Below are 27462 nucleotides of genomic sequence, written 5' to 3' on the forward strand. Positions count from 1 at the left end.
TCATATTTACTGCAGTGGCCAACACCTTCTCCAGAGCATGCAAGGGGTTCAGGTTTCATACAGTATTTCCCTGAGGTGCTTAATCCAGCCTGAAAATAAAATCCCCTTATACCTATGACCATCAAGAGACCTGTTCTCATTCTCTGCCAAGGAAAAATAATGTTAAATTACAAATAAATTATTTCAAGAGAATCCAAAGTATACTTAGCAGTCTGCTATCAGTGATCCTCTGAAGAAGGTGAAGAATCAGAAAATTTCCCATGACTTCAGGCTGTTTCCCTGGAAAGGTGTCAAAGACTGAAGCTGAGAGACAGTCTTTGGGAGTTCAGCTAACTCACACTCCTTATTTTCAGAGCTAATTATACTATTTACATATGGCTACTCTCCAAGGAAAATAAATCTTTCCATGCTTTTTCCATCCATCTTACCTCATTCCAGAAGCTGCTTTTGATTCATCCACAGTCATTCACAAAGATGGGAGGCAGCATAAAACCAGCCAGGATGAAGGTCCCTGCAGTCCAGAGGCCCTTCTCCAGTAATGGCATGAGCAGGCTATGGGGAAATAAGAACCAAGCAAATAAATAACATCTTTCCCCTAGTGATGTCCCTGAAAATTACTTCTTGCTGATGAGGCAACTTCTTGAGCCTCCTGTTGGCCCACAGTCATTGCATTCTTGGCCAGTAGTGCTGGAGACCTTTTTTCTCCCCTTCTTTTTTTGCTCTAACTTCTTTCATACTCAGACTATATCTCCTGTTCTTGTGGTTATGGGTTTTTCTTTGTCTCATGGATATTTTTTATGTCCCCCTCAGCTAAAGTTTGGCAAAGGCAAGTGGAACAGGCCCTTCTAACTGCTGCCTAGGATGAGCAAATCCTTCTGGTACAGCTCAAGGTAATCACTGCAACTATGGGTCTCCCACTAATCATGATACCTTTGGCTCAAGCAACTGTCCCACAGGTAGAGTTTACTCTCCTTTTCACCATTCAGTAATAACATTTAGTATTCAACATTTGAATTATTAGATCACAAATGCAATATCTGTGATAGACACAATCTCTCTTTTTATCTACTGTATCTTCTGGTGAGGTTATCTTAGGGGGTTGAAGATTACCTTGGGAAAATCCATTGAGAAGGAATAAATTCATAATTGTTTCAGAGACTAATTTCTTTCCATCTCTAGATATGGGCTCTCCTGTTTGACTTGTCAATTATCATAACCCCTTATCTAATGTCTCAGTAATATTTCTTACAGTGCCACAGCTTCTTGATCTGCTTTTAGTCAGGCTGGTATGTTAAACACAGCACTGGATTTTGTTCTGCTAGCTGGTCAAAACCTCTCTTTGAAATGGAGAACGTAAACCCACTCCCTCTAAATTATTATTATAATTTTGAAATTAAGGGGCTCTCAGGCAAAGATCTGGGAAAATAGGAATAACAGTTCTTTCCTAGGAAAATTAAAATAGAAATGCAGTATTACACAGAACAATCCCAACCCTGCCAGAGTCAGAATCCAAGCTGACACCCGTCAGTCAGTCAGGGTGTTGGCACAGTCCCATTCAATGGTGGCTGCATCCTCCTGCAGGGGCAGATGTGGTTCAGCTGGAGCAGTGCTCCTGGAGAAGGTGCAGTTTCCTCTGAAGCTCCAGGGATGATGTGCAAAGGTCTGGCTTTCCTCTGGAATCCAGTGGAAAGAAGGTGCCTTGGTGTCCAAAATGTCAGTTTTTATCTGGGTAGGAAAGGCTTGGCTCCTCCCCTGGCTGGAGCATCTCCCAGTGGGATGATGGAATTTTATCAGTCATGCCCTGGGACTCACTGGCCATGAACAGGAGATATCTCCTGGAGGGAGGATGGGCTGTGGAAAAGATAAAGATGATTGCCCCAGCTGTTTTTTGACTGCTGCCGCATTAGCAGAGGATATCTCCCACAGAGATAAGGGTCACTGCCTCAGCTGGTTTTAACAGATGGTGATAGAATACACACTTTTGGTCACATCCTGTATTGCAACCTAAGACAGAGGGTTAATAAATGAGGTTTGTTTTGAGAAGTGTTCTCTGACCAAGGCTGTTGGCATGGAGAATAAGAAGTGAAGAAGGAGAAAAAGAAGATAACTAGGAAAAATACCCCACAGCATTTTTAGAAGGGTCCTGGGAAGAACAGGGGTGGAGAACTTTCCACCAATGATTGTCATGTTGACTAATTGTGACCAAGGAAGAAAGTGTAAACTGTGTAGAGGGTATGAAAGACAGTGCATATTGTAATAAACAGATATTTTCCTTCTGACGCCTTTTGTGTGTCACACCTGCCTCTACAGAGACATGGCACAACGTGTTCAATACTGAGAGAGGTTTGTTCTTCTGATGCCTGCTTGGTTAAACAGATTTATTATCCTGTATGGATGCTCTCCATGAACAAACTCTGAGGGGCACATCCCACAGCTGTGCCTTGCACAAAACATGTGCAAAGCCTTTGGCTTGTGGAACATGAGAGGAAAAATAGAGATGACTTCCAAATTAAAAACTTTAACCACCCCAGAAAAATCCAGTAAGTTTATGCTCACTCCTTTGAAGCAATTCAATCAACTTATTTTAAGCCCAGGGTGGGTACAAACATGTCCTGTAGGACCATAAATCAGAGCAGCTGTCCCTCTGCCAGCAGAAGAGGGATGCCTGCTTCGTTTTAAGGACTGTTCACACCATGCTCAGGCTCCAAAAGGCAGAATGGAAGTGCAGGGCTAACAAGGAACAGTGCTGAAGGTGGATCAGCTGGGTCTCTATCCCGTGGAGCAGGAATACACCAGAAGCTGCCTTGACTACCTGCTCCTGGAGAACCTTTGAGTCTGTGGCAGTGCTGCTCCATGGCTGGTTTAGTGTCTCTTCTGGAGCATCTGCTCATCACTCACACAGTAACTATTCCTTGGTGCTTTCCCTGCAATTTTCTTGGATTCCTGGACCCTGTATGATCACTGGGATAAATACTTTAAAACTGTCTTTCTACAAAACTGAGCCTCTGCTGAGATGCCAGCTAAACCTTTCCTGGGGCTGTGAGAGCTCCCTGATAAGATCCCACACAACATGCTGGGGAATTATGTGTGGCAGGCCCATTCCTCACCCATGAAATGAAATTAGGGGCTGTTTCACAATGTATAAAATAACAGGGAAAATATGCCAGTGGGTGGCAGGGAATGCTGCTGAGTCACTGGATATTAAGCAATGCAGAACAAAGCAAACAAGGATTACAGGCTCTTTGGGGATGCCATATCAAGTAACCATTTGGAAGCAAGTAGCAGCCCTTGCCTGACACATGCAGGCACAGGCATCTGTCACCACAGTCATGCTCTGGCCCAAGGCAGGGAGGTAAAAACCTCAGAGCCAATGTGGCTAAATGATCTCAGTAGGATCTTGTTACTCACCTGGGGAACACAGCAGGAAAAGAGTAGAAAACTTCATCTTAAAGCAGAGCTTTAAGATAAAAAAAAGTGCAGCTGCTTACTGCAACAAATCCTGATTTTTAATTTTTTTTTAGCTGGACTTTTAAAAATAAAGATATACATCTTTTGTTTAGCAAAATTTATATAGTCTGGTGCCCACCAATATGGAATTTTTAAATTTGTATTTTCTAAACCTGTTAATGGGTACTTAGTTGCTGTATTTCAGCTCAAATATTTAAACAAAATCTTTAGTACCTCTTCAGCTACATATTTTATTTTTTTCTATTCACTTCCAGAAATGCTAACATATTCCAGCATGAACAGAGTGTGGCCTCAGATGTCCTCATCAGAAAACATTAAAGGCTAAAGGTATGCAGTAATTAAATTGTGCTAAGGGAATTTCCTGTGAAGCTACTGCACAAATCCATTGAAGAAAGAATGAAAAGAAATGAATGAAAAGAATGAGCATGCTATTGACCAAATTTGGAATAGGCTCCTTATAAATATGTTTACCACTAAGTTGCTGGGCTCAAGCAAGAATATCTAGTTAAAATAAGACATACAAAAGAGATGGGAAATGATGGAGCAGTTTTAGAATAGGCAATATCCTTATGATTATTCACCTCAAAAGAGGTAGCTTAGGATATTAATTTGGAACTAGAAGTAAGTGGGGGCTACAGATAGTTTTATGATTTCTGATTATATACTCTCCTCTTTCCTTGAATGGAACTATTTAATTTTGCATTCACATGTGAATATACATTCATGCAAAGGCTGCAAATTACTGTATTTACTGTAACAATTAATATAAACCTGTGATTCTTGTAGTTGGTTTTGATCTGGACTGAAACAAAAGCAAGCATTTAAAGGGTAGGGACAAAATGCAAAACTGCAAAATGCAAAAAGCCAATGGATAGTGGAAAAATGTTAGAAAATACATTTGCCTTGTGACTAGTGAGCTGACCTCAGACATGACATCTTTGGGTTTGACTCCCTGCTTTGTATCACATCTCCTAAAGAGCTTCCTAGCCACAAAATTCCTAGATATTCTACAGTCTTTCCTCTCATTCCAGTTTAGCAGTAAAAATTTTAATCCTGATTCCATCTTGCTGCAAGTGAAAATAAGTACTGACCCTTTTTTTTTTTTTTTTAATTTAAAATAAATACGAGTTTTTCCAACCAAGTCTGCTCCTTTGCATTCACTTCTAAACACACCAGACTCTGGCTGGAGTGCCAGGTTTGGGATCTGGCTTTTCCAGTTTTTCTAGAAAATCTTTTACACCTGAAGCACAAAAACCCTCTTAATCCTTCTCTTGATGTTTGAAATTTCTTATGTAACATTTAATAAAAGTTTGTCTAAAGAAATCTGCATCATTCTGCCCAGACTTGTGGCTGGTAGCTTGGAGTAGGAATTCTTGTGGTGCTCAGTACCAGCACATTTGGTGAGTGAGGAGGAGTATCTCAGATTTTGGGACCTGGTAGGATGTTCTTCACTAGCTCTCTAAACAGAAGGGATTTGCCCCAGTTGTTCTGTCAACAAGAGGACACTAACAAAGAAAAAGTCCATCACTGAATATTTTGAAGCTGAGCAAGGGTCCATAGTGCCTTACCACATCCCAAGGGATTGAAAATCCAGCTATGAATGGACACTTATTCCTCTCAGACTTATCCATCATCCACCCTGTAAGAAACCAGTGTTGTTAACACATAGGAGTAACACATGGTCACCCATTCAGGATAATGATTTTGAGGATAATTACACCTGCAGAGAGGGGATATTTCACTTGTGTTAGGCCATTGTGACAGTAATAGAGTATGGTGAGTTTTAATGATAAATGCATGCTAATTTAAAAAGGTGTGGATTTTCACTGTAAGAACAATAAATCTCACCATTATATTTATGCTTCATACTAAATTTTCTCTGCCAACAGGGTTTGTAAAATAAACTCCAAAAAGCTTCTGATTGCACAGAGAGATATGGAATATAGTAATATTTTTGGTTACCCACAACACTCACCTTTTTCTGGTTTGATTTTTTTAATCTAGACTCTTTGTAACAGCAAGATATCTTAATCATAATCCAAAACACATTGCTACTGAACATTAATGAAATCTTTTTAATTAAGCTTCTCTTTCTAAGGAGTTTTCATCAAGAGGAGAAATGTTTCTGAGATACTGCTCTGGGCATTGAAGCTCCCAGGCACTTTCTGACAAGCATAGCAAATAAGAAACAAGCTTTTGTCTTTTTGAGATACATGTGTGAGCTGAGACCAGACAACATGACAAGTTTGAGAGATAAATTCACATAAATCTTTCTGAAGAGTAAAAAATATTCGATTCATTGCACTGCTATATTTCAGGATCACATTAAAGAGAGATGAAAGAGTACTTCAAGAAATATAGTATTTATATCATATTTGCTTATACTGATGACACTACATGAAGAAATAGAAATTGGCAAACCATTTAGTATGGCAAATACAGTTTGGCATAGGTAGTTAACTTGTACTATTTAGAGAGTTATAGAAAGGATTAAGTAAATGTACAACAAGCAGAGTGTAAATTCTTTGCTATTTGATGAAAAAGGTAAGACTGAATGACTTTGTGTCCATTCCTTGCAGATGCCCTGTCTTAATGGGTGCTTCCATTCTTGTTCTGCCATGCTTTTTGGCAAAAGCCAAACTACCTGCAGATAAAGTTCTTGGTTGTTGGAAACTTCTTGGAGGAAGTGATGGAAACTTGCTTGAGGACCCTGAATGTTGTCATGGCAGTACAAGAGTCTCTGAAATAATAAAAAGTAGAAATAAAATGCAGTCTTGAGATGCCAGGCCAGTCAAAATTTGTTTCCCAGAACTGCAGTAAAGGTGAAGGAAGTAAAGCATGTGATTTGTCACTGCTGTGCCTTCTGCTCTGCTGAAAGGAAGGGGAAGGATTGTTACTTGCTAATGATACTGACATTGGGGTTGCTGCTTTGGAGAGCCATTCTACTGTGCAACATCCAGGGTGTAAGGAGAGGCAAGAAGTGATGCAAAACTCAGCAGCCTTAAAAAGGTGACCATGCACCTGGGCCAGGAAATCCAATCTCTTGGTATTTCAGATCCATGTCATCACCCCTCCTATGAACAAACTGATCTTCCCTTCTAAAGACAGGTTTGGGGGTTTTGCCTGTTTTGGCTGCAAAGCTTCAGCTTCAAATCAAATATCATTAATGGCAGACAGCTTGTTGATAATTCCTAACTTCACTATTGCCTGACCTGTATCTGTTTGTAATCTACCTCTGTTGCCTCTCCCCAGTCCCCAACATATGTTCCCCAATATACTCAAAGAAGGTAATCTTTTCCTCTTCCCCCCTTTTCTTGTGTGTTAGTCTCTCTCTTCACCTAATCATCTAGGAAGCCTCTCTTTCCATCTGTTATAAATCAATGGCTTTCCTATCTTTGGCAGGAGCCAGAGATATCAGAAGTGCACTTTTTTTTTTTCCTCAGAGATGCATAACCTTATGTTAAAATGTTTTAGAATTGTCTAAGTTGCCAAATTCACTGTCTTGCTGGCAGGGTTACCTTTTTCAATCATTTACTTGCTTTGTTTTTAGTACTATCTGAAATTCTAAATTTAGTGAGTTTACAAGCTGCCAATTGAATTTACAAATTCAATTTGTCATAGACTGAAAATAAGTAGCAGTTGCAGGTACTTTGTGCCTTTCTAACTTAATTTCTTAACAAACTTTATTTCACTCCTTTGACTGAAATGTAAAACAAGGATGAATACTTGACAAAAACTAAAGCCCTATGTTTCTCAAATGTGCAAATGCAAACAAATTAATATGTTTCAAATGTCATTTTGTACCGATCATCAAGTATAAATTGATAGATCATATTACAAATTGAATTGCTTCCTCCATTTTTAGCAAAATCAAAAAAGTCAGACCAGATGCAATTGTTCATTCTTTGAGCACAAAGAACACTTCATTCACCAAAATACCAAATATTTTTGCATTTACACCATGCTGCCCATATGTGTAACTGCAAAACAGATTGTAAGGAGACCAGAAAAGAAGAAAAAAAATCAGACAACAAAGATGTATTTCTCCCTTCAAAATATAGCCTAAATGCAGCATCTGGAATAATTAGGAGCCTTTTATGCTCAGAAACCATTGTAATGTAAATGAGATTGTCACCTGGGGCCCAAGCCTGCAAGCATTAAAGGTCATTTTACCCATGGGAGTAATTTCTCTTAAGAGTATTTGCAAGATTAGAAAGCAGAGTAATGTGATGAAGTGGTATGGAAACACATTGTTAGATACCAGTTAGATACCATTAATTTAGCCAGTTTCATATCAGTCAAACTCACTGGCTTCATGAAGATCAGCTATTATAACAAAACAAGATTAATCTGTCTCTAGCATTATCAGCTGGCAGCTTTGCCAGGGAAAGTCAATCTAAAGACTCCATTTTGGGAAACAATTACTGGATACTCTCCAATACTCTGAACACCCTTGTTGATGTGGAAAAATGCACCATACACAAAAGCAAGTCACATACCTCCTTGTTACCTGTAGAATGGTCCAGCCCTGCTGCTACTGCAAATAACAGCAGAACTCCTGGGACTGTAGGAACCAAACTTTGCATAAATTGTCACTGCAGCAGGAAGGCACCAGCAGGAGACTGCAGGGCTGCATGCACTGCATCAGCAAGTATCTGCACTACCTGTGTCTAGAGAAAGATAATGCTCACTTTCTTTTATTATTCAAGTATTTCAAAGGAAATTTTACATATTGACTTGAAATGTTTTCCCTGAGTTTTACATGCGTGACAGAACACTTCCACAGGTCACTAAACTTCAGTGATATTGCTAAAAACACAATGTCTCTGAAATCTTTATGTATCAGAAGGCCTTATTATGTGGAGATTAAGAGTCTGTTGGGGACCCTAAATAGGGGATATGGTTTTGAAAGCATAAACAGTTTGACAGTAATTTCACTTTAATGTTATGTTAGCAGTTTGTATCAACTTTTTTTATAACAAAGCCTTTGAGATACAATATATATATATATAATTTTGTCCAAAAATGCTGGAGAAAAAGAGTGCCTTTACAAAGCCAGAAATGTGTAGCCTGTCATACAGCCAAGTCCATCTGCTCTACAGTCCTAAACCCTAAATATATAACTTAATTGTATTCAAACTTCCTCACTTGGAGCAGCAGAGAGCAAGAACCACTTGGAACTTCGATGGTCTTCTGGGGTTTAGTCAACTTCTGCTCAGGTCAATGGCATACATTTAATGACTTAAGCAGAGCTTAAACTGAACAGCTTCAGATATTAGGAGTCAAACCAGAGTTTTCTAGAAAATTTTCTGATCCCAAAGAGCTTTTTCCTGAGACAGCTAATCTAAAGATACACAGAGAAATGGTTCATTGCAGGAGGACTAGCCAAGGAACACTGGCCAAGGAGTCAAATACAGCCTGACACAGTAGAGAAACTGCCACAAAGCAGAGAAAAAAAGCCAAAAGGTGAAATTAAATTCCAGTCCAAATACTCACAAAGTCCTGAAAAACACAGATGCTTATTCTGTGACTCTTGCTGATCATAGCAGTTCATCTGCTCAGGAGAGCTTTTCTCAAAAGCTGTGAATTAGCAAATTCTGTATTGTCTGATAAAGACATACAATGTAAGATTTCATCTAATTCCTATCTCATTCAAGGTGAAATGAAACAGTCCCTGTTTCTTCTGAAATTCACCAATTAATACAATGTCATTCCCTAAATAATTTCAATTTTGTACCAAGGCAAGTGTGCTTATAGGTGAGGACTGTGCCAGCTTAATGTATTATGACTTGCATGTGGAAAATGGTAAGCTCTGTAAAATTTATGTTGGAAAGTAGATTTTGGTTCTTCGTGGAATTCCATACTATTTGATAATAGTATAATAATAGTATTAATAATATATAATAGCATCCTGTTTTGTAAAGAGAAGTTTGCTCTCCTCTAAAACTTAATAGTGAAGTGGTTCCTGCAGACCTTTCCCACAGTGTATGTTCACTGCATCATACAGAATCAAGATAATCACAGATTCAGCTAGGTTGGAGAAGACCTTGGAGGTGATGCATCAAGTCTCGTGTATGAGGTCTTTCATAGATACTGTGTATTTATTAAGAAAGAACATTTGCAAGATCAACTGTTTGCCTCTGAAACCAAGCAGATGCATTTATTATTTCTGAGTATTAATTGTAATTAGCACCTAGATGCATCACTGACTTTACAGTTTGACTTTGCTGCTTCTGTCAGTCGTGTCATCAGTAAACAGCATTTTCTTCTGTAAAAAAGGGCAGAGTTTGACACTGACAAGATTAAAAAATATGTAACAGGCAGAGCTCTCTATATATCCGATACATGCTCTCACATTCAACAGAAGTGACTAGAAAAATTCAGACAATTCACATAGTCAAATTTTATGTGGAAAAAATAATTCTCATGGAGTTTAAGTGACACTTATAAAACTCCTTCTACATGTTAATCAATCAGTGTGAGAGAGATTTATCAAAATGCACATTCTGTAACAAGTAACAGAGCAAAAATACCTCCTGTCATATGAAGACAATAAAAATGGCTAATATCTGACCAAAAGGTACCAAGTCTTATAGATACAAACACCTGAACTTTGACAGGGACAACAGCAATCAGTCACAGTGTGTGGCAGATCATGAAATTCACACTGGACTGTCAGTGAATCCAAGTATTGCTAAAATTGAAAATACTAATTCAAGGGTTAATGATTTAAAGAGATTAGATTCAGCTGTATTAATGTAATAAAATTCTACCAACATCATAGTCCAGAGGAAAAGAGATGTCTTGATAAATTAAAAATTGAATTTGCACTCTCTTCTCTGACATGAATCATAAATAAAAGTCCTGTCATGGCTAATTCAGCCTTTCAGGTTTTCTGAAGAGACATTGTTCTTCATGGATAGAGTCCTCTACAATTTTTAATATACACATATTCTGATCCCGTTACTAGTAATTTTTGTTTTTTTTCACATTGGTGTACTGTGTTACAAAATTGCCATTTCTTCCTGAGAGGTAACTGGGCACATACATACCTTCTACAGCAATTAGCCAGGTAATTATTTAAGTAAAAACATAAATGAAATTCCTTTTGGACTTAATACTTGCCTAAAAATGTTGAAAGCACTTTGAATGCATGTGAAAACACATACGTAAAGAAATTATCTGTACTATCAGTGCATTAAATACCTACTAATTCAAGAGATGCATCCCCCCACTCTTTGGGAATCACCTCTGAGACCATTTTTTCTTCCAAACAAACACTTGCCAGGATAGGAATTTTCTGACTAAAATGGTACAAAGGGTTTCTCATGTTAATACTTAATCTGTCAGTATCCATTTATGGATTGAATTTTTCTTGAGAAAATTATAGCATGAGATAGATTCAGCAGTTCATTCTCTTCCAGAGAATTCAAGACAGACTTGTAACTTACATAGTGGCTATTTCTTTAAGCACATTTTTTTAATTTGAAGATAAAAACCACACTAAAATACTTCTGCCATAGCACTGCCTACCTTTGTAACTTAATGCACCACTGCAAAAATCAGGCAGTCCTGTAAAAATGCAGCAACATGCTTAAATGCTACCTCAGAAAAGAAAAAGCAAGGGGTATGAATGGCTTTTTCTTTTTCTGTATAACCTGCAGCCCTATTTGCCTTCCCTCCAATGTGGTCCTGCACTGGCATTCCACTTCTTCAACTGGAATTTGAGGCCTGTCTCCTGCTATCTCTTACATTATCAATAATCTTCACAAACCACAACCTAGAAACCCAGCTTTTGTTCTGGTTTGGGTTTCTTGGTTTGTTTTGCTGGTTTTTTTTCCCTGCAGGCATAAATGAGTGCAAATTGCTGGAATGATATGGTTAAAGTAGGAGAGTGCTATCAAGTAGACAGTGGCAGCATTACTTAAAATTTGCTCTTCAGATTCCTTGTTCTTTTAATGTCATTGTCAAGTTAGCTGGGTCTACAGGAAATTAAAAGCAGCTACTTTAACTTCCCAAGTCAGAATAATGGCACTTTAAAGATATGGTTAAACATGTATTCTTTCATATATCCTTTGGAAAAGTCTTATGATTTATGAAATATTGCTGAACACTCATTTTTCTCCATAGGCTAATCTGTCCAAAGTCTGAGCAGATTATTCAGAATTTCAGTCACTTCTAACAGAATGGTAGTTCCTGCACCACTGATAGAAACATCTGGATTTTATCCCAGAAGCATTCTACAATTCCGGCTGCTAAAACACTTCTCTCACCGGAAACTAGTCTACAAGGATTTAATTTTGTTCACCTGCAAAATTCCATTTGGATGACCTTTTCATTGAAATGCACATACAGCAGCCCTCAAACTGAGAGGAACTGACATTCAAATAAATCACAGAAAGGAGTACATCACTGCCACATTGGCAGACACTTTGAGACCTGTTGAGAACTATTCTCTTTCAAAGCAAAAAATACAAAATGCAGACAAAATCAAAGCCAAATGGGAAGAGTTATACCCTCAGAATAAATTAAGAGCATATAAATACATGTTCTGAAGTAGTCTCCTACTCTTTTCCAGAAGAAACTCACACAGTAACTATGTCATGCTTGTACTTGCAGTGATTTAATACAGATGGTAAACTCAATACATTACCCCCACAAAGAGATTAAACTGGTGCCAAACAGGAAATATAAAGCACACACGCAGAACAATATTTATATGTGCATATATTTATAGATATAAAAATGCATATATTAGACATAATATATGTTATATCCATTCCTGTATCCCGCATTCCTGAGCTGACCTATGAGGATGGCATGGCAGAAAATTACACTGTGAAAAGCCAGTGCCCACAGAGGAGTCCTGCAACTTTACTCCAAAAAATGGAGAGAGACATAGTGGCATATAGAACTCTTCCTGTATGTGAATGAAGTTGCAGGACTCTTCTGTCTCCTTTGACTGGCTTATCACAGCCTGTGAAAACGTGAAAAAATGTGTCACATTTTTTGACACGGTGTCAGAAATCTTGCTGAAGCCTATGTAGACATTTCTCTCTATATGAGTATGTATATGTGTGTGTATTTAACTTTTATGTGTCTATCCCATCTCCAGGGCACACAGAAAGATCTGCCCTCAAAACGTGGTGTTTTTAGAGTGTAAATACTCCTCAGGCACCTTAACGGATGGGGATGTGCCAATAGATAAAAGATTCGTGTTAATCATAAAAGTATTGGGGTTTGTATAAACCAGAATACTTAGCTCTGAAACGAAGCATGACACTAAAGAAAGGAAAATATGTGATTAAATAATTTTATTTTAAATCTTATGTTTTCTAAATAAGTTGTATCTACCGACAGCTTGCAAAACAAGGCTTTCACACAGCCCAACAGATTCTGCAGAATCAGATTTCCTGCCTTTGTGTGGTCAATCTCAAACTATCTGCTAAAGATCAGACTTCCTACTTCTTCTGTTTTTTACCTACCAAGACCACATGGTTATATGACCAATTGTCCGAAGAGCTGTTCCACGAAGTTTGGAAGTTTCTTTGAGCACCACTGCTTACCTTGCAGAATTACTACAACAAAACAATACCAATTATTGATTACTGCAAGGAAAACCATCCTATAAAAAGGGAGCTGCAAACCAAGTTAAGTGGAAGCGTGGAGCGGGCGGTGACCCCTCACGTTTTCCCCAGCGCTGCTTGCTCTGTCTGTATAAAATAAAGCGATCTAAATTTTGCTGAATATCGAGACTTTTGTTTCTCATTTATAACAGGGAGGACATTTCCTAGTGAAATTCCCATCAGGATACGCGCATGGCACAGCCCGAAGGAATGATGTCCCGGGTCACTCAGGCTGAGGGCAGCGCCCCGCCCGCCATTCCTGCGGCACCGCCCTCACGGCCCGGCCCCGCCCCGCCCGCCATTAATGAGGCACCGCACCGCCCTCACGGTCACGGCACCGCCCTCATGGTCACGGCACCGCCCACTATTAATGAGGCACCGCACCGCCCTCACGGTCACGGCACCGCCCGCCATTCCTGAGGCACGGCACCGGCACCGCCCTCACGGCCCGGCCCGGCCCCGCCCGCCATTCCTGAGGCACGGCACCGCCCTCACGGCCCGGCCCCGTCCCGCCCACCATTAATGAGGCACCGCCCTCACGGCCCGGCCCCGCCCGCCATTAATGAGGCACCGCACCGCCCTCACGGCCCGGCCCCGTCCCGCCCACCATTAATGAGGCACCGCCCTCACGGCCCGGCCCCGCCCGCCATTCCTGAGGCATAGCACCGCCACGGCCCTCACGGCCCGGCCCCGCCCGCCATTAATGACGCACGGCACCGGCCCCGCCCTCACGGTCACGGCCCGGCCCCGCTGGCGTCACTTCCGCCGGGCCGGGCAGGACGAGATGGCGGCGCTGGGCGAGCCGGTGCGGCTGGAGCGAGGTGAGCGCGGCCGCGGCCCGCAGGGCGCTGCTGCTGCTGCTGCTGCTGCTGCTGCTGCTGCTGCTGCTGCTGCTGCTGCTGCTGCTGCTGCTGCTGCTGCTCGGGGCTGTGGGCGGGCGGGCAGCGGCGGTGCAGCCCCGGCCCGGGCCCGTCCGGCAGCCGCAGTCTGTGCCGAGCCCCGGCCGCTCACCCCCTGCCCGGCCCGGCCCAGAGCGCGAAGCGCGGCAGCTCCTGCTGCTCTTCCCTCCCCTCCCCGTGCCGCTCTCCCGGCCTGAGCCGAGCCGCTCCTCTCCGCTGCTCATTTGAGTTTTCGAATTGAACAGTCTTCCGCCGCTGGGCCCGGCCTCTCTCGGCTCTGCTTTATGCACCCCCGGAGGTTTTGTCGCGTTTCAGTTTTGCTGAGTTTCCCTGGGTGCACTCTAGAGCTGTTAAACGCTTCAGACAGCTCTTACTCAGCCTGTAGTCTCTTGGTTTCTGTTTCTCTCCTGGGAAAACATCTTGAACACAGCAGAATTCTTAGAATTCTGATTTCAGTTTGCTAGCCGTGTGTTAATGTTATAGGTTCTGTGTCCTTTTTGCCTGTGGTCCTTTTTTTTGGTTTCTGAGCTTTATTATTTTGTTCATACAAATATTGCTTATTCTACACTGTTGTACAACTTTACACGAATTACATTATATGTCACATTAAGAATAATAATTTGCTTCTTTTATAGAAGACAGCTGATGCAGGGGTCCCTCTACACTTGTTCATGATTGTCCTCTATTACCCTCTCATGTTTATGTTTTCACCTCATTTTTCCAATATGTAGTCTTAATTTCTGTTGTTAATACGTGCAGTGTGTAACTGAAATTAAGAGCAAAACAGTTAAAATACAGAATCTAGTTGGGTATTTTTGTGTAGTATGTTTGTGATATTTATCCACAGTTTTTAGGAAACAATTATAAATTTCCTTCAATCTGGTACTGTGTAAGGTGCTTATATAACAATATAGATTGGTTTGTTGGTATGAATTTAAGACAGTAGGGATCGGAAAATGAAGTTTACATGGGAAACTACTACTCATAATTAGAAACCATGTGTTTGAAAAGGAAGACAAGTAGGTGAATGATAGGTGATTGAACGATCTGACTTCCCTCACTATCATTCCTACTAGGACCAGCACTTTTGCTCACGGTGCTAGATGTGTTATTGTAGGTGTGTAACAAACTGCAGGGGTTTAACAAACTGTACCCACCCACTTTATTTCTCTGGTACTGCCACGTTACCTACTGAAGAACTCAGTTTTTCTTTTTTTGCCAGTCCTGCTTCCCATTCCACAAGGGAACCCCTTGTAACGTGTGAGTTGGCTCGTAAACAGTGAGTTATGTAAGGTCTTTGCTTCACACTCATCTGCTCTCCACTCCAGAGCTAATTAGGGCAGCTGCTTCAGCAGTGGATTAGTTGTGCTTGGAAGGTCTGCAGAGTTAAGACTCTATCCTTCAGGTACTGTCCTTCACCTCATTACCCTGCCACTATGCTCTGTCCATGAAAACAAACAAATCTGCAGAGTTACTTAGGGATCAATGGAACAAAAGAGCTATATTGGTCTTTTTAAGAAAAGAAGAAAAAGAAGAAAAATAATGGACCTTATTTACAGAAATAAGTAACTGTTAATGGTGTGGGGTTGACTGCACATAACCTGATGATGAATCACTGATGTTGTTGGCTATAGAGTAAGAAAAGAGAGCATAGTGTAGGAAATGAGCTGATTTAAAATCTTTATCTTATGCTTACCACCGGGACAGCTGGAAATTCTTGTGTCTTTTCTGCAAGCTGCGTTGCAAACGCCACCACCCAAATTCACCAGAGGGCAGGAATGAAACAACAGCTAACATTTCAGTGTTTCTTACAGTTCAGTGGTGACATGTGCTAACTCTACATACAGCTTAGGAATCTAGAATACTTGAACACAAGCACTGGAGGTGATTAATCAGGAATGTCTGTGAGGGTGCTGTGTTTTTTCTCTTTCTGTTTTGGTCACACATGCTTGGAGTGGTAGTATCTTGCTGGCTTTTTACCCCCCACCTCTAATTCTTTTAGATTAAATGTTTCTTTTTTTCAGGATTTCAATCTAGTATCCATAATCACAAAAAATGATTTCTGAAGAGCAGCCAATTTGGTATAAAAAGGAAGAAAAGGTGAAAAGGAAAGCAGTTTTTCCATTATGTATGGATTTGTTTTTACAGTTAGTTTTATGGATTGGGTTTTTTAATTGTCCACCTCTGGAGTTAAATCTACATCAATCCTTGTTGAAATCCCTCATTGGAACACTTCTGTACTGTTCATTTTGTTCTCTGGTGCTGAGCAGTTGACTAAGCTGTAGTGTTTGTTGTGAGGAAGACAGCTTTCAGCTGATCATATTCCAGCTAGTAATTCAGGAGGAAGCAAATTACTTCAACACAGTAGTCAACCAGCTTTTCTTGAAAAATGAAAGAAGGTGTGTTTTGCCCCTTATTCCCACCAAAACTCTTTTTCCTAAAGCAATATTGCTGGGATAAGATTGAATATTCAGCTTTTGACTTCTGGTGTGCAGTGCAGTAGAAGAAAGTTGATATAATGGGATCCTCTCAATAACATACAGTGAAACATCTGCTGGGGACAAAGTGTCCTGCTGATGAGATCTGTTGTCTCTGTCTACCTGAGTAAGAAGTGTGGTGTGGTAAAAGATCTGTTGAGTACTGAGGATCTAACTTTCATGCTGTATCTGACTGCTCTGGGACAGTTTGGTCCTTTGATCTGAAAACACTTTTTTATTAAAGTTGTCCTCTGCTTTACTTTGATCTAAAATGAATCCAGTTCAGTGTATCCTAATCACTTCTTGGAAAACAAGATTCAGTGTTCTTAGTCAAACCAGTTTTACCTTAGGATAAAAAGCACTGTGTTATTAAAAGTTTTGTCTGTTCAGAGAGGGTAGGAAGCATATCTAATTTAATGACAAAACATGAAGGTAAAAAAAGAGAAATTATCACATGGAATTCTGGTGTCTTAATTTCTACAGCTAATTCTTGTATCAATACATTGCTGTCAGCATTTAAAACTTCTTGCAATATCCTAATCAAACTGATAATAAGTTTGTACACCTTACATCTTAATATTGTTCATAGACCATAGGCTATGTGGAACTGTAGTCTTATGTGCAGGTAATAATCATTTGTCTGAGAACATCTGAGTATTTAAATGATAGCAGTGCATTTATAGATTTGCTAGATGTTTCTCATTAGTATGTGGAGTGTTGTTAAATTGGAAGTGCTGTGATTGCTATTTGATCATGATACTTCAAATTGATCAGTGGGCTACATCATGAATTAAGTACTACATGAATCAGTACTGCTGTTCCTGAGCACAAGGGTTAATAAGAACATTGGTGATTTTGCATCATCTAGAATGTCTGATTTCACCAACTAGTTTGAATTTTAAATAAAATACAAAATATATATATATATTAGGAAATAAGCTTTAAATGTGGTTGCTTTTTTAAATTTGGCAATTATACAAATAGCAAATACGCATGCCTGTGTATAATATGTTCTCTGTAGAACATGGGATTATTTGTAGATAATTTAGGATTTGATATTGCTTTTCTTTAGATAACTGATGCTTGTAAAGCTTGGAAATGTTTGTCAGAAAACACCAGGTTCTCATGGCACATGGAAATGCTAACTATCATCAGAACTAATTTCAGTCTTATGGCTGTAGTACTTGGCTGGTTTTCCATGAAGGATTTGTTTCCAGTCCCTGGATGACCAGTCTGTGGGGTTAAGGTATACCCTGTTTAATCAGCTGCACGACCTGGTGTCAATCTAGTAGTTTGTAAGATGTGTCTTGTAATTCATGTGAGCAGACAGTACATTGCCATAGGCTGTGTCCTGCCAGTGCATTTCACCCTCATTTCAGAACATGCACCCCACTACCTTTTCATCCTGGTACATAAGCACTCTCTTTTTACAGCCATATTTTAGAAATTCATGACTATTGCATGTCCTTTGTGCTGATGTAATACCATTGAGTAGATAGATGTGCATTCACATGAAAAATGAGCACCTAGAGGTTAATTACAGAAAAAAGGAAGTAATGCATTTGGGACATAGCAGTATCCCAGACTTCATCCTGTTCTAAAATGATCTCTCCATTATTTTATATAGTAGATTAATCACTGCTTTTTTGTCTTTGTGATAATGGAAGTAATCCTTTCTGTCTGCTTTTCTAAGAGACTGTTCTAGTTCTGTTCAAGAACTTCTGTGCTTTAGATTAATCACTGATGTAACAGTTTGGAAATAGGAGGGATGTGAACGTGTTCTACTCTCCTGGCACTGTGAAGAGAATGTCACATTGCATTTGATGCCTAGCTTCAGTCATACTGGTCTGGAATCAAATCCTCCATGGAGTTCAGTTTCACAAAGCAGCATTTATAAGAAAATGAGCAATGTGAACTCTTAGGAACAAATTTTAAGGAGCTGAAAGAGGTTTGGGTTCAGGATTCTAAACTATGGAGATACTGTCTCAGCTGAGACTATCAAAAGGGGTTCTGTTGGTTTTATAAGTACTTGAGGAGGGAAAAGAACAGGTGAGAGTTCTCATCTGTGGGAAGTATTGAGTTTACCTTATTGAACTAATTTTTGTATATTAAAGGAATGTTAGCATATTTGATAATATTATAGTTAACAAAATGCCACCCATAGAGTATTATGAAGTATACACTACCAATACTTTAATACACATACTGATATTTCAGTCCTTGGAGGAAAAATGGGATTGTCTTTGCAATATGCATGTCTCAGTGATAGCTCCAGATATGTTATAGGGTTGCTGCTATGATTGATTCATAACAGGCTGAAAGTACAGTGTTTTATTGTAGAATTTTGTAAATACATAGTTTTATGGGTAATGAAACTTAAAGCTTTGTTTTAGTATGCAAGTGCACACACACATTAACTTAATTAAAAGAAAAAAAAAAAGACACCTTGAGATTCCTCAGACATTCCTCATTACAAATGCTTTATTTTTTTCATAGACATCTGCAGAGCAATTGAATTGCTGGAGAAATTACAGAGAAGTGGAGAAGTGCCACCACAAAAGCTACAGGCATTGCAAAGGGTGCTTCAGAGTGAATTCTGCAATGCTGTGAGAGAGGTAAGTTAACTTGATGTAAGAAGTTACCTGCAGTTAAAAACCAGTATGATTTACTTTTTCCTTTTGTGCTCAATGCAGTAAACTGATTTTGAACTTCATAAAGCTGTATTTAATTTACAGAGCTAAATAGAACAAGCCTTATTTTTAAGTAATTTCAAAATAAAATAATTTGGGGCATCATAGGTGTATAAAATAATGGCTTAGTAGCAAATCTCTTCTGAAAGGTTATTTTGAGAGTCTGTCCATACTGGGAGCTGACAGGATATTATCCAGTTGGCATGTAAGAATAGATAAAGTACCAATTGTCTATGTTATTTTTAAGCCAAATCCATGCCATCTTTAGGTGGAGCCTTGTGCCACCTCATCTTCATTCCAGGTATTCCTTTGGAGGCTTTAAGGTGATTGGATGTGCCTTGCTATTGTTGTTGCTTAAGTTAATACTGATGATAACAGCTGGAATGATTTAAAAAAATCTCTTTGTAGACACAGGTGTCCTCTTGATGTTTTCATCCTTTTGAGGACCCTGTACTTACTGCTTAGCAAGTACAAATGGTTGGCAGGGAGATGAGAAGATGTGGGTTAGCCTTCAGTGCAAGCACCTCCTTAGCATTAGTATTTTATTGTCTCTGTGTTTTCAATCCTATTTTTTCTGAAGATGTTCAATTCATTGCTAAAGTTGAAGAAAAATTTGGGAGTTTGCAGAGAAGAGGGATGGGTTGTGAGCAAAGCCTTGAAGAGCTGCCCTTAAGTGTTTTTGCATGCATCCATATTGAAGAGTTCCAGCTTGAATCAATCAAGAGAAAACAGTCATCATGCCTCGAGCCAGGTGTGCACACCTAGCCACCACCATTTCCAAAGTCCTGGTGAAATCTGAGTACTGTGGGAAGAGGGAGGACTTAGGCTGAGACTGAGCAATAAAGATACTGAGATGTTTGTTCCTTCATAGAATGTTAGCTTGCCTGTTCTTGTTGTGAATCAGGGAGTAACATTAGAGCTGTGTACTTTTAACTTACACAGTTTTGAGTTGCATGTGGTATTTTGTTACATTATTAAGCAGAAAAACATCTGTTTCAATCATACTGAAACTTTTTGTCTCTAAAGGTGTATGAACACGTATACGAAACTGTGGATATCAGCAGTAGCCCAGAAGTTAGAGCTAATGCAACAGCAAAGGTAAAAGTCAAACTGTAACTTGCAAAAAATACAGTAGTTCATTACTTCAGAAGCAGAAGATTATATTAAATTCAGAAGGGTATTGTCTAGATAAAATGGATAAGATTGACAGTTTATTAAAAGGTCATTGTTTTTAAATTTCTTTCAGTTTTATGGTTGGAGTTCTGAATTTTTCATAATAGTGTTGGTATGTAGAAAATTAATTGTCTCATTTGTCACATTTAAGTGCTTTGAGATAAATTACATTTTCAGTCTGCTCATTGTGTTTAGCTAAGGGGACTGTATTTAATTTCTTGTAAATGAGAAAATCTTGTTTCTCACAGGCCACGGTAGCTGCATTTGCTGCTAGTGAAGGTCATTCTCATCCCAGAGTGGTTGAACTACCCAAAACTGAAGAAGGTCTTGGCTTCAACATTATGGGAGGCAAAGAGCAAAATTCTCCAATTTATATCTCTCGAATTATCCCTGGAGGTATAGCTGACAGACACGGAGGCCTGAAACGTGGAGACCAGCTGCTTTCTGTAAATGGAGTGGTAGGAGCCGTTTTCTTTTCTTTATGTAGCAGTAACTGCTTGTTTCCACTTGAGGGAGCACAGAGAGCACACGTGGCACAGGCTTGTTTTGTCTTCTAATCTTGGCAAACTACTTCCTTTTTGTCCTCACAGAACAGGTTAGGTTTCTGTAGAGCAGTGTGCATTGAGAGTTTTAGGATTATGCTTTGGAGCTGTACAATCAATATCAGTATTTCAGATTCTAGGGGTTATATAAATGTAGTCAGAGAATTTTGTAACATACAAACTGCCTTCCTTTTTCATCAAAGGTATGATGCAGTTTTTTTTACTAATAGTTTTCTGCACCTTGTAAGGTAGGTAGTGAATTATGCCATGTTGCTTCTGGCTGACCAGATTCTCATTTTTCCCAGTAAAAATGCTACTGCATGATGAAAGCTGTAATGACATGGAACTGCAAGGTGGTGTTACCTTGTATGGTACTTTTTCCTTCCACTTAACTATACTGAACTTCAGAAGCAGGCTTTTTGCTGTATTTTAAGAAATACATGTCTAAAGGGCTGATGTGGATTTTTTTTTTTTTTTAGTAAGTATCCTCTTCTGAAGTACTAACAATACAAAAAAGTAAAACAAAGGGAGGCTGGAAAGAAAAAGTTATGGGCAGGCTTTGACTTGAGACAGCTTTCAGTCAAATGCATGTAAATATCTCCCAAATATTTGTTTTTATTTACAGAGAGAGTCTCTATGCAGGCTTAAAATTAATATTTTCATGATTACATCTGTAAACCAAATTTTATTTTAAGACTTACGGTCAAACTAGGTTCTGGGGGTTTTTGACTCTTGAAGGAATAGTGAGTGGGTACAGATACTGAGTATCTGTACTCTAGGAACTCCTGGCTAGCACAAATCTCTGACATACTTGGCTCCTGACTATTACCTGGGAGTCCAGCTGTCCTTTCCAAGAGAAATCATAGCTGTAGTGATGCAGCTCCTTCCTTAGCCTTTTGTTATTAGGAAACATTGAGGGACTGGTGCAGAACCGTCTTCAGATGAGTCCTTACTCACCCACAGACTCTTAAAGACAACAGAGCACCACTCCACCCAAAACTGAACCTGATCATCAGGCAGTGGTACAGCTAGCAATGACTCCTGTGTGTGCATGCACGTGTCTAAATACATATAGCCATTGTAAGAATGTAGTGAGTGCATAAATTGCTGTTAGGAACACTGATGTGTCTCAGAAAAGTCATTGTCATCTGGTATTTACAGATGGAATCCTGTCATCATAACACATGACAAGCATTTTCTTGTGATTGTAATTTGTACTTCAGTAATAGAAATAAAGAATGCCAAGTTAATTTTTTTTCTGGTGGGAGATCTTGAGTGTACTCCAGAATTTTAGGTGTTTTGATAGAATTAACCAGAACTCTACAAACCTTTTATTACCAGTTTTGGACTGAACAGCCTACACATCCACTTGAATAACAGAAATGAAAACATTCAAATGTGTGTGTTGTCTAAGTCTGATAGAAGAGAAATAACTTGGGGTTTTTTTTAACTGTTGTTTTTCTTTCTGTAAGTAACTTTATAGTTACGGGGAAACCCTCCAATCAACAGGTACATCACCTGCCTTCTAGCTTCTAATAGCACCAGTGGGAGGTAGGCTTGGGGTAGTCCTGTCCTTGTGTTTAACTGGGAGAAATAAGTTCTGCTGATTAAATATATGCTGACCAGGAATGTGTAATTGGGTGCGGTTTTTGAGAACCGTTGCTTAAAAATTGTAATTAGATGAATCTAATATAATTCTAAGAAATTCTGAGAGTTTTTTTTTAGTAAAGCATTTTTATTCTGGTCTTCCTGAGCAGGGTTAGGCTATTGATAATCAGTTTAGAGGAAATGAATTGAATGTCATGGGTTTACTGAGAGACATGTGGAGCACTAAGATAAGCAACAACACTGCATGTTAGCTGCTCCACTGCAAGCATCCAGTGTGCACTGTTTTGCCTTGTTGTGATCAAGAGGGCAGCTATCTTGCAGTTGTCTCTGGTGATTTATTTATCAAATTGAGGGCAACTGCTAAATTTAGCATGGATGCAAAAGAAGAAAAATAATACTAAATTTTAAGTAAGTATTCTCTTGAAGCTTTTGATTTTTAAGTGTAATTTCATAATTGACTAAGGTTATCATTGCAGAATTTAATTGTTCAGCATAAATCTAAACAAGATTTTTGCACTATTCTTTTACTAATACTAATTAGCATTTTTATCATCACATCTCTTGTTTTGTTGAAACATAAGTCCTGAAATTGCATCTTGAATATACAGTCCTGAAAATAGAGTACATATAAATATAATTGTTTATATAGAATTGTACAAACAAATGAAAAAAGCTGTTTTCACTTGATGTCTTTACTAATAGTAAATGGTTTGTGCTTCACAGAGTGTGGAAGGTGAGCACCATGAGAAGGCAGTAGAACTGCTGAAGGCAGCTCAAGGAAAGGTTAAGTTAGTTGTGCGATACACACCGAAAGTGCTCGAAGAGATGGAGTCCAGGTTTGAAAAAATGAGATCGGCAAAGCGAAGGCAGCAAAACTAACACTGTGTGCAATAACTTACAGCCAAAATATACACTGCTTTTACATTTTCTAGTTTCTTTGTGACTCAGTTGATCCAATGCCTGTCATGAGACCCTGTCCTGTCATAGAATCATGGAACAGTTGAGCTGGAGGGACTAGATGTAGTTCATTCCCCATGACCCAGCTCAGAGGGGGGCTAGCTAGAGCAGGTGTCTCAGGAGTGTGACAAGCTGGCTTATTAGACATCTAAGGATGGAGACTCCAGAAGATCTCTGGACAGTCTGTTGCAGTGTTTTCCTCTCCCTTAAACTATGAAGATCCATTTCTGTGTTTAAGTAGAGCTTCTGGTATTTCTGCTTGTGCCCACTTCCTCTTGTCCAGTCACTAGATCTGCTGGGAGGAGTTAGGCTCTTCCTTTACTCCTCCCTTTCAGGCATTTACACAGGTTGGTAAGATCACCTGAGCCTTTTCTTCTCCAGGTGAGAGAGACAATCCCAGTTCTTCCAACTTCTCTTGTCTGTAAGATACTCCAATCACTTAATCACCTCTGTGGCCCTTAACTGGATTCACTCTTGTATGCCCATTTCTATGTTGGACTGGGGCTAAAACTGGACCCAGCACTTGAGTTGGAGGAATCCCCTCCCTCAGCTTGCTGGCAGTGCTCTTTTCAGTGTAGAGCAGGAGACTTGGGTTCCCTGCTGCAAGGGCACATGGTGGCTCATGGCTTGTGCTGTTCTCTGCAAGGCTGCTTTGCAGCTGCTCAGTGCCCCAGTCTGTACTGGAGGATGAGGTTATTCCCCCCAGTGTAAGACTTTGCACTTTTCTTTGCTGCATTTCTTGAGAGTCTTGTTTTCCCTTTTCTCCAGCCTGCTGAGGTCCCTTTGAATGGTTTGCTGAGGGTGTGATCTGTCCCATCCCCTGGGTGGTTAGGAAAATCATGCAAGAGTGAGGACCCCAGTGCAGGCCCTGGGGTACACTGGTAGTGACTGCATCCAGCATTCTGCCACTGATCACAACAATCCTCAGCAGTTCAGCCAGGTTCAAAATGTCTTCAGTCTCCTGCTTCACAGTTTAGGACGAATGTGTAGGTTTAGAATGGCCTAAAATGCCCTGGAAAAGCATGTATGGTGATATTTCTGTTGATTTTTTTAATAAGTCTTGTGTCAGACTTTTAAGCAAGAAAGTGAATTTACAGGTTTTTCAAAGGCATTTAATAAGATACAGTTGTACAATCAGCATCCTTTTTTTTTTTTTCCTGTTTTCTTTTGACATTACTTAGCATAGAATCTTCCAGGAGTTTTGCTAACTGATTTTTGGAAATAAAAAAGAAAATTCTTATATAGCAGTATTTTGGCACTTTTCTTAAGAATATGTTGTATGTCAACTACAAAACGTAATCACAATCTACTGTGTAGCTGATAACAATACCAGATTTTGTAATGTTTTTGGGAAGTACATTGTTTTTACACTTCTGCTAAATTATAATTCACTACTCTGGAAATTTTATTACCTCTCCTGTAAATAATTTACAGTTGATGTTCTTATGTAATGATGTTGTAATAGCCAACATTTACAAATTTGCAACAATCATTCCTGTAATTTACATTATTTTGTACTAATTTTAAAGCAGTTATGGGGAAAAACATGATTGCTGTATGCAGTTCTGGATTGACTCTAGATGTATTTTTATACTGAGAAACAGAAGATATATAAATGCAGTGCAAAAGAAACCCAGATGCTTCCCTGACTTTCTGCTGTGTAAAAGAATTATTCATCTTAATTGTCATACCATTCTTGTCTTTCTAGTACCTTTTATTGTAGTCTTACTTGCATATTGAATGTATTGATTCTGGAATTGTAAGTACCTAAATTACTGATTGTTATTGTTATAAGACTAAAATGTTCTGAGTCTTATATGCCAGGTTACTGTGACATGTGAACTTGTCTGGGGCTTTATTACTGACTGCTTTTGACTTGGGGGATTCATGTTTGTGCTACAGAAGTGCCACATCATGAGAGCTGAATAAGGACATCTCCATCTGTAAACAGTTACTGTCTTATCTCATGTATTCTTGGTGGTGGCATGGGTTTTGTGTACCATTTTGAAAGTTTCTGGGCAGAGATCCATTTGGAAACTACCAGGTTTAATGCTGTACTTACATAGATTAGGGTTTGGGCTTGGTTTGGGTTTCTTTAAGCTTCACCTTTTGAAGAATTAACTTCATTGTCTACTGGGTATCAGTTCACTTGTATGGCAGCTATGAGTACATCCTAATTGACTGTTAGTAATTTGATTTTTAGAGGCTTAAACTGAAAAGTACAGTTCTTGCTAGGTGGCTAATCCCTAGTCTTATTTCACATCAACCAATATGTGGAAGAAAGGAAAAGGTTAGTAACCTGAAATTGACAGCTTGAAGCTTGTGCTTTGTCAGTTGGTCTATTTGGGGGGAAAAAAAGTGGTTGCAATTGGCAAGTGAGAAATGTGATTGCTTTCTGCATGTTTGTAAGCATGGTAAGCCTGCAAAGAGAAGTTTGGGAGATACTGGTAATTTGAAAATGCAGTATAAGTATTTATCAGTTAGATGACATTGAGCACTGAATTGCATGGTTGGTTTATGTCATAGGCCTCTTTCAAAAGGCCTCATGTTACTGATACAACCATGCTGCTGAATTGTATATTTTTATGGAACAACTAATGTTTAAAGTATTGAGACCAAAATCACTAGTTAGACCAGTTGTGGATGTGTTTTAATTTAATTGTTAATTGGTAGAGATATGTTATAGAGCCATATATAAATATATATATATTACAGAAAGGTGTGGATACAAGATAGGAATATTCATTTTACAAACTGTATCCTTTGTATTACTAAGCAAGAAGTATGTTTTGTTACTCTAATGAAATATTTACTGCAGCTAGAGCTGCTAAATGCAGTAGCATTTTCATTCTGAATTGTAGCATTTGATTATGGTTTGTCAACTACTAAATGTGGAGAGGTGTATCTGGGTGTATAAATAGTACACATAGAATTTGATAAAATGCTTTTAAATTGCAGTAACAAAAAATAACAGACAACTAATTAACAATCATCTTTGGTACTATGAGAACCCTTTAATAATAAGGAAAGGGTCAATTAAAATACTCCAAGAAACTTGATCTCTGTTACTACTGAGCAGTGCCTGTACTGTTAATATCCAGTCCATACACACTATTCACACTTGGGTATACAGATTAAAAAGAGGTATAATTTCTGCAAGTAACTTCTGCATCTGATGCTGCTGTGAAGGATCTTTAAGTTTTATCAACAGAAAAATAAAAATTCAGTTTCACACACGTGTTTGTGGGTTTTTCTTCCAACTTTCCATTTTGAGTACAGGCTACAGACTGCTTTAATTGGCTGGTTATAGTCTCCAGGGCATAATGTAAACACCTGCATGTGTGTGGGCATCCAGAGAGAGAAATCTGGGATTTCTTTCTTCAAATCTGGGATTAGTTCATCTCCTGGTTGCTTTTGAATCTCCCCTTTTCTATCCAGTATTTTGTGATTTGCTGGAGAAAAATAGTGCTATCAAGTACCTATAATAGTTTGAACATTTTGCATTTTTGAGAAGTCAGCTGCATGAACTCCAAGATGCATATTGTTCTGAGTCAGGTACTATCTTTTAGTTGTTTGAATCAAGCATCTAAAGTAATGAGGTACTGAATTTCTGTAAGTCCTTCAAAGGACAACTTGTAAGGTTGTTAGCAAAATGTTTCTGGAGTTGTGAACGGAGATTAACATAGGAGAAAATGCTTCAGTTTTGAATGTAAAACAAGTTGGGGTTCTGTTCATTCTGTATTTTTTATTTAAGTAGGCTGGACTGCAAATTGAAAATACATGGAGGGATATTATGTGAAATTTTGATGCAGATGATTGTCTTGGTTTGAAAGACAGGTGTTTGTTAAGAAAGGCAGAAGCCTCTCTTGAAATGGACAGTGTAAACCCCCTCTGTCCAAATTATTATAACTTTGAAATTAAGAGGGCTGTCAGGCAAAGATATGGGCATAGGAAGGGAGATTGGAACTGGATGATCTTTAAGGTTCCTTCCAATCCAAACCATTCTGTGACCAAGCTGCCCA

The 27462-nt window shown here is 39.1% G+C and overlaps 1 protein-coding gene across 1 annotated transcript; it reads left to right on the plus strand.

Annotated features, from left to right (window-relative positions):
- Window positions 1-13397: 13397 nt before the first annotated feature.
- LIN7C (lin-7 homolog C, crumbs cell polarity complex component) lies at window positions 13398-26572 on the plus strand. The gene is made up of 5 exons (XM_056493654.1): window positions 13398-13915; window positions 18967-19085; window positions 20187-20258; window positions 20582-20791; window positions 23207-26572. The coding sequence occupies exons 1-5, from the start codon at window positions 13798-13800 to the stop codon at window positions 23360-23362; spliced, it is 675 nt and encodes a 224-aa protein (XP_056349629.1). The 5' UTR covers window positions 13398-13797; the 3' UTR covers window positions 23363-26572.
- The last annotated feature ends 890 nt before the right edge of the window (window positions 26573-27462 follow it).

Source organism: Oenanthe melanoleuca, chromosome 5 (genome assembly GCF_029582105.1).
Source record: "Oenanthe melanoleuca isolate GR-GAL-2019-014 chromosome 5, OMel1.0, whole genome shotgun sequence".
Classification (NCBI taxonomy): domain Eukaryota; kingdom Metazoa; phylum Chordata; class Aves; order Passeriformes; family Muscicapidae; genus Oenanthe; species Oenanthe melanoleuca.

Bases quoted from the DNA above. Each gene is read 5' to 3' on its own strand.
- LIN7C (XM_056493654.1), top strand. From the start codon at position 13,798: ATGACGCACGGCACCGGCCCCGCCCTCACGGTCACGGCCCGGCCCCGC. The intron at 13,916-18,966 runs GTGAGCGCGGCC...TTTTTTTCATAG, and splicing joins GCCGGTGCGGCTGGAGCGAG to ACATCTGCAGAGCAATTGAA. The intron at 20,792-23,206 runs GTAGGAGCCGTT...TGTGCTTCACAG, and splicing joins TGCTTTCTGTAAATGGAGTG to AGTGTGGAAGGTGAGCACCA.